The following is a 7,573-nucleotide window of genomic DNA, read 5'->3' as shown; positions in this document are numbered from 1 at the left end:
GCAACTTGCTTAGAGCACGTTGCGGTTAGCTGCGCGTGTCAACGCGCACCTCGCAATACGAAGTAGTTCGGATATATTTTAAGTTTGCTTTTGCTTTTACTCATTAGTATATTATTTACTTCAGGTAATGATATGAAATTTATTTAAATCATGTCAAAATATTACTATCTCTATTGTAAATAAAGTTTGTAACTTGTGTAATTAAGAAGTACCCGGATGACGGTGGAGTGATATGACTTATCTGACGCGATGAGTCTGGCAACAGTTGCCGTAGGAATAAACGCCATAGACACCGTATCTGTGACGACTGTTTCCCATCAACAACTAAAAAGGTGATTATTGTGTTTTTATTTACTGTAATGTTGCATGACTTGTTATTATTTTAGATTATGGTCTTGAAAATGTCTTTAGTCAACTATAATATGCTCCATCTATCTTGTAAATCGAAGTTATCTTGATCGCTTATCAAAAAAATGTCGGTTTGAAAATGGCCGATGGTCTTTTCAAACAACACCAGTTAGTGTGCGAATACGGGTTTGAATATATCTCCCCCTTTCCGAAAAGGGAGGGAGAATATTTTTGAAAGGCAGATGGATGACAATGTGGCTCTTAATATCTGGTCTATTTCATTAAAGATTACTCGTTTTATCCGCTTATTGTTCATTTAACTTCTTGCCATACGCGTCCTAAGAGTCGGTGGATGTGGGTCACGCCATTTGTTTGGAATGCTTAACAACCGTGTTGAAGTTGACAACGAAGTGTCGCTTCAATGTTCCCTCCTCCTACCATTGTCAACACCCAGATAGAAACCACCCTCATTTATCAGTGCGTGAATGTAATGCATCTGGGTCAACTAATTAGGTTGGGGAATACTTTCAACAGAGATAGAAAATGATATGTGAAAATTGATAAAACGGGAAATGCAAACTTTACTTTACAATGAAAGTTGTGAAATTGAAATACTTTTTTGAAGAAAAAAGAATCCCAAGTAGATCAACCACAAACAAACAGGCATTTACTTGCTCCCTCACTTGCTCAAAACACATCTAATCACAATAAGATCAGACGACATCAATTTATGATTTATGAACTAAGCCTGGTTAAGCAGTTAAAATACTTTTAGATTCATTCGTCCCAGCTATGGCCATCATCATCCTCATATTACCTCATACTCATAGTTATAGGATTCTTTAGAACAGTCCCTCACTTTCTTTTTGTTTTGTCCTTACTAATTTTTGATCTTGTTAACTCTAACTGTTGACATTGGTTATAACAAGCATATGATATCATTATTGAATTTTAATCCCTTATACTTATACTATACCCAATTTTCTGGCACGTACCAGAACAAGAGTTAACCATTGGTAAATAGTCTCTTCTTAGCATACATCTGCTTTTGTTTATTTTCATGGATATTTCGAAAGAACTCATTTGTTTTCCTGAAACAAAACCATTTAGAATTAAAGAAAAGTTGTCTCGCGGTTTCCCTTCAATTGGCTGACCTGGTCACAGATTATGAGTATCAAAGTGGAAAGCACTGGATCAGCTCTCAAAAAAATAGATTACAATATTTGTTGTGAAATCTATCAATAAATCCATATTTATAGTATCATACCATACTGATGTGTCGTGTGAAAGATGTGTTCATCGTCTTAATGAAAATGTGAACACATACATTTGATTGTGTTGTTTAACTGCTTTATTATGTTGCTGATTGATGAAATTTGACTCTTCTTTTAGGTTGTTTCGTGATCGCCATCCATACTAAGGAATGGCAACACAGACATATGTTACAGACCTACAGGTCATGAATCCCACAGCAGTGCAGGTAAATTTTGTTTCCTGATTTTCCTTAGAAATATGTGGCACTGCTTAGTTAAGGGCCTTTGCATGCTCATAAAATTCGTACATCGATGAATGAAATGTATAATCTTTATGATATTCTTTGCTAATTAGTTTGATTTACAACATGTTGAAGTGTTGATAATAATTAGCTTCTCAGTTCTGGTTCATTCTCATTTATTTTTTTTTAATCCAAAAATGGATGAGCCCGGATGATAATGCTCCTGAAGTCTGTCAAGGAATGCTCATGTTTTAGAATTTGCAATCATTTTTTACTTTTTTTATTAAAACTTTTTTTTTCTGTTATTTTATTTTGAATACAAGAAAATTTAACATAAAAAAAAAAACTTTACTTGACAGACCTATGGGTTAGACCTTACTGCTGAAGGGGTGAGTGAACTGCGACCTTAATTGAAAGTGATATTTACAAACACTTTCACATGTGATCTTACTTTTCAAAGTAGTTTTAATTTTTTTCCACTTGTTCCATTAACAATTTATCTATTTGTCTTCTCTTGCTTTATTTACAGTGTGTACAAAATGCTTTATATTTTTATTGTTTAATTATTTTTTTTCTTTTCTTTGGTATCGCGTTACAAGAATTTTAGAAACATTCCACATATTATCAATTCTGATTTACTGTCCAGGTCATTTTGTGATTTAAAAGAGGATGGAAAACTTAGTCCGCAAGGATAAGGATTTCCTCTAAGAAATCAGTCATACAATCTCAATAATAGAGAATAGCTTTGCTTGAGTTTTTAGAGATATACTTTAAATCAGAATGAGGAGAAATGTAAAACCTTTAGGTTTTCCTCCAAAAGACAATCCCTGAAATAGACAGGGTATCAAATTTTATCGGCTCACATCTCAGTCAAATTATTTTTAATATGAATATGTTTTTATTGAGGACATTTTCAAAAACAAATTCTTTCAGAATTGAAGAAAAATCATACAATTTTTTAAGAATTGAAGTTTTTATTGACTTGACCCTAAGGTGGCATTAAGTATGCCATTTAATATTATTAATTACAGTGAAGAAAAAAATCTTGTTGATTTCTACATTTGTTTTTCATGGTTATGAGTGTGCAGCTAAGTTACTCAGCGGTCTGTTGCAAATCAAATGGCACATTTTCATATGTTTCTATTTTACACTACTAACTGAATTTGAAATATCTACTAACCCAGAGCACAGGAACAGTTTGAAAGTTTTTAAAATATTTTTTAAAATCAAGAAACCAGGTCCGTACAGCTCACTTATCGATATTTAACTGTTAGTGATGCTTAGGTTACTTCTATCTTTATTTTTTAGGACTACTTTAAAGAGTTGAATCCCCATTGGATGATTACGTTGATTTTTATAATTTTTAAAAATAGATATCCAGATTCTCCTTGTCCGACCACAATAATAATAAATACCATATTAAAAAAATGTAATGTTCTGATTTCTGATTTGTGGGTTTGAAGAAAGGGGGGGAGGGGGCTGAAATTAATAATCATTAATATTTGTAAAATTTAGGAATGATGGCATACATTGTTTACCCTTGTCAATCTATAGATTTTAGAGAAAAGAGATCGAATGTATGAATACATTTGGGATTTTTTGTAGGCAGGGAGGGGGAGGGGGGGGGGGGACTTTGGAATTAAGGCAAATTTGGGATTATTAACAATAAGGCAGGCAATATTATGTCTATTTCATGCTGTTACTAGAAATTTTTGGGGGTTTTTTTATTTCACGATATATATCGCTTAAGGAGAAATTACTGAACTTTATAACTTCTGTTTGACACCTCTGTATATGAGAAAATGTATCAATTTTTTTTGTCAGATATAAAAGTTATATGCCTGTACTGTGTATTTAACATTTGAGAATGTTTAGTTATTTGGATTGTAACCGCTAGTTTTTGATTTTTAATTAATTATTTTAAAAATTAAGTTATCAGTCACTTCTGTGGCATATTATTACAATATTTTTCAGGTTGTTTTTTTTTTTTTCAGTTACTAATAAAGTACTAACTTCACTCACTATTATTATTATTATTATTATTATTATTATTATTATTATTATTATTATTATTATTATTATTATTGCAAGCAATGTCATCATGATAGATCATCAATAAGAGACATCCTTAAACATTTTTGCTTTGCAGTCACATGATCTTAGCTCCTTTGTATGTATAGATTATTATTATTCGTTCTTCATATAGAGGGTTTTCTTTTGTGGGTAATGATGGTAAGTTGGATCTTGATTGGGTGTAATCTTAGAACTAAGAAGTCATTGTTCTTAGTGCGAAAGAGCCAGTTCAAAGCTTGCAGAGTAAGGCCAGGCTAGTAAAAGATAAAACAAAATAAAAACTTTAAGCTTTTCTATAGCGCAATATCCACTAAACATGCTCAAAGCACTTTACAAAGGGTCCCTGATCAACAGAAACACGCAACATGTAGAATGAGACATGACACCTGTTAGGCGATATTACAATTTTTTCAGACAGACAATACTGTTAACGGCCAGGTACTCATTTTACACCTGAGTACGGTCAGAGAATGTTAGTAAAGAATTGTTTAATATTTTTCTCATTTTGTACTTTGTCAAACAAGGTTTGTCTTTAAGTAACAAGGTTTAAGATAGTCTTTGCTCAACTAATCTAAAAGAGCATTCGCCTATGGGCCATAGCAAACACATTTTCCCAGCAGTAATATTATCTCAAAAATGTTATCAATTAATTCTTGACGTTTCAATGCCGATCTTATAGTTACATGAAGATTGGTATTGTTATTTATTCAGAACACGTTTTTATTCATTTAAATATCTTCAAATAACACATGCAAATGTATTCTCGATTTTGGAAAAATTATATTGAATATCATACTAACAAATCAGTTACAAATATATATATATATTTATAAGACAATTTAAAAGCATTAGTTGGTGATACCTTTAATTCAATTGTCAACAAGTGGCATTTGTGCAGCTTTTTTTCTGTAAATTTTTATTCTCTGATATGCCTTTCAAATTGTAAAATCATCTTAGGTGGACCAAAGTTTTAATGTTAAGCTTACAAATCAATAATTTTGCTGTTGAATGAGAAATTTGTTTCGGTGTCATCAGTGATAGAAATTTGCCTTTCTTTGGCTCATAATCATATCCTTTTTTTAAAAAAATATGTTTTTAGTTTTATTGATAAAAAAAAATATTTTCAACAATTAAAATTTCAACACCAGAATGGCACAATGGTGAAGACGTCGACTGCTTCATCCCAATCATCGGTGCAAGGTCAAAAGACTACTATCATTCAGCCAGCACAGGCTCACAGTGGCCAGCAGTTCATTGTTACAAGTAAGTTATTTTGTTTATTCTTTTAGATTTTAAAGAATCTTTTGATATTATCCCATTGCTTCTAAAATGCACCTGAATTCGCCCATTAAAATCCAACGTTGTGCTTCTCAATGCGCCCGCTAAGGCTATGGAACAAGTTCAGTGTTTTGAGGCTCTTTTAAGGAAGAAGAACACCTCTGATGGTTTTTAGCCAGTATCTCAGATGTAGAGGAGTAGTGAAAGTGGCTGTTTACTGTTTCTAACTAAATAACCACGAAGTCGGTATTTGGTTCAAACAAACTTTACTATAAACCAATGACCATCATATCTGGAATGGTGAAACAAAAGGAAAGTAATAAGTATAACTTGAATCAATAGTGAAACAAAAGGAAAGTAATTAAGAGTAACTGGGACTAAGTGCATAATACTCTACTAACAACTACGATTTCAAGCTGAACTATGATTTTTTGAAGTGAAACAAATTTTTTACTCAAATCCACCTGAAACTTGAAAGATGGCATTTGATTTTTTTTTTTTTTAAGTAGTCAAGCACATTCAAAATTGGTATTTTTATGTATTCTTTGAACAATCTTAATATTTTTCCCAATGTTTTGCTTGTCGCAAACACGCATGTCATATATCAAATTAATGGGAATTTGTTTCTTTATTTGAAAATTTGAAGATATCTTTTTAATTAAGGTTTCATCAATGGTACCGACACAGTAAATAATCTTGTGAAATAAGGTCAGTTATTCTTAAGTTATTTTCCTTGGCTTGGTAGTTCAGAGTTAAAAAACTGTATTGTCAGAATTCTCTGACGATTGTCAATCAATGGTTCTTTTGTCTTATTTAGAACACTACTTGTCGGGGTTCTTTCTTTTGTGTTCCTTTTATTTTAACAATATCCGTTTTTTATTTTTATTATTATTCAGTCAAGATTGGGGGATGGGGGCAAACTTCACATTGCCATTACCTAACTTAAATCTTAGTCTTAGCACCAGGAGACTCATAAGGCCTGGACTTTTTCTTTCCATTTCACCCAGTCCTTGACTAACAGTCCTGGCCCACTTTTTTCCTCTCCTTTTCCACTATCCTGTGCCATGTTATTTTAGGCCTTCCTTTCACTCTCTTTCTCTCTGGAGTCCATCCAAATGCCACTGCAGAGTCATTCTTTTCCCCTGTCCTTAAGACATGTTAAATTTCACCAACATTGATAAAAGTATAAGAGTTTGTGTTTTAAAAAAGTTTCTATCGTCTTTAAGTGTCTCTAAATATTTGCAGTTTCTGTCAATCTATAAAAGTTGTCTTTTATGTTTTACAGGATACAAAGACTAGAATTCTTAATTTATCAATTTTTAAACATCTTCAGCTTCATCCGTAGACCAAGCCGCTGTTGGGGATCAAGGCCAAGGAGAGACTATCACCATTCAACAAGCTGGTCAGGCAGTGTATCCAACACACCTACAGTACGTAGAGGGCAATGACCCTGGCATCTACGCTAATGGGCAAATGTACGGACCACAGTAGTAGGCTTCAGATTGACTGGGGTGATGCTGTGACGAGCAAAAAAGTCTTTGGTGCACTGGTTTGCTTGTCTCTTCACCACCACGAAAGTTTGGCATTGCTGTTGTTTTGGTTGTTTGTTTGTGTCAAAAACTGTTGTTTTTTTTTTGTTGTTTTTTTTAAAATTCTTTTTTGTTTTCATTTTTTTTCGTGTGTGTTCTTCACTTCATATGTTTTCCAGTTTTTGTTTTATTCTTTCACCTTCTTCTCATGGAAGAAATTACTAGATGTGAACTGACCATTACAATAAATGAGGCCATTGCTGATTCTTGAGGTTACTCTTAACATGATCAACTGACACAATCTTGTATTATCAATCTAAATTTTACCATAGACCATTTTATTCGTAAATAATTTTCATTCTTTTTCTTTCTTTGTTCTCTCCTTTCTTTTTTTTTTTTTGTTTTCTTTTACTTTATTTGTTTCTTCTTTTTCTTTGCTTCTTTCTTCCTTCTTCTCATTTTTCTTATTCTCCTCCTCCAAAACTTCTTCATAGGTCTTACAATGTTCTTAAAATACTTGAGATAACAATAGCTACATCTCATGAATCTGATATAAAAATTTGTGTAATTTTGTAATGACTTCAATCCTTCTAAAATTTAAGCTCAGGGGATGTGAATTAAAAAGAAAATGAAAATCCTAATTAATTTTTTATTTTTAAAATCATAATATCACAATTTATGCTATATAATTATAGAAGGTCTTTATTCTTAATAAACTTGATGTTCGCAGAAGGTGGGGATTTTTTGGGGGGAGGGTATTTAGGGTGGTTAAACATTGTAAGCAGCGCAATCACACTAAGTGTTAAAAATTTTTTAGGGTATATCTTCTTCTTTGCGATTGCTCAGATGG

The 7,573-nt window shown here is 32.4% G+C and overlaps 1 protein-coding gene across 8 annotated transcripts in view; it reads left to right on the top strand.

Moving 5' to 3' along the window:
• Nucleotides 1-232: 232 nt before the first annotated feature.
• The window catches only part of LOC144963376 (transcription factor RFX3-like), a 29,919-nt gene continuing 22,578 nt past the window's right edge, over nt 233-7,573 (top strand). For 2 of the 8 annotated variants that reach the window (XM_078897343.1, XM_078897339.1), the window contains exons 1-5: nt 254-332; nt 1,741-1,828; nt 2,203-2,232; nt 5,065-5,179; nt 6,528-6,669. In XM_078897343.1, the coding sequence (XP_078753469.1) occupies nt 1,772-1,828; nt 2,203-2,232; nt 5,065-5,179; nt 6,528-6,669 (344 nt within the window). In that variant the 5' untranslated portion in view covers nt 254-332; nt 1,741-1,771. Of the gene's footprint in view, nt 333-1,740; nt 1,829-2,202; nt 2,233-5,064; nt 5,180-6,527; nt 6,670-7,573 lie in introns of all 8 variants that reach the window. The other 6 variants (XM_078897345.1, XM_078897340.1, XM_078897346.1 and 3 more) reach the window with 5 other exon arrangements.

The sequence above is a fragment of the Berghia stephanieae genome, chromosome 1, assembly GCF_034508935.2.
Source record: "Berghia stephanieae isolate SIO BIC M18660-M18661 chromosome 1, UCSD_Bste_1.3, whole genome shotgun sequence".
Lineage (NCBI taxonomy): Eukaryota > Metazoa > Mollusca > Gastropoda > Nudibranchia > Aeolidiidae > Berghia > Berghia stephanieae.
Note: the sequence above shows the minus strand (reverse complement) of the source record. Positions and strands in the feature narration are given on the sequence as shown.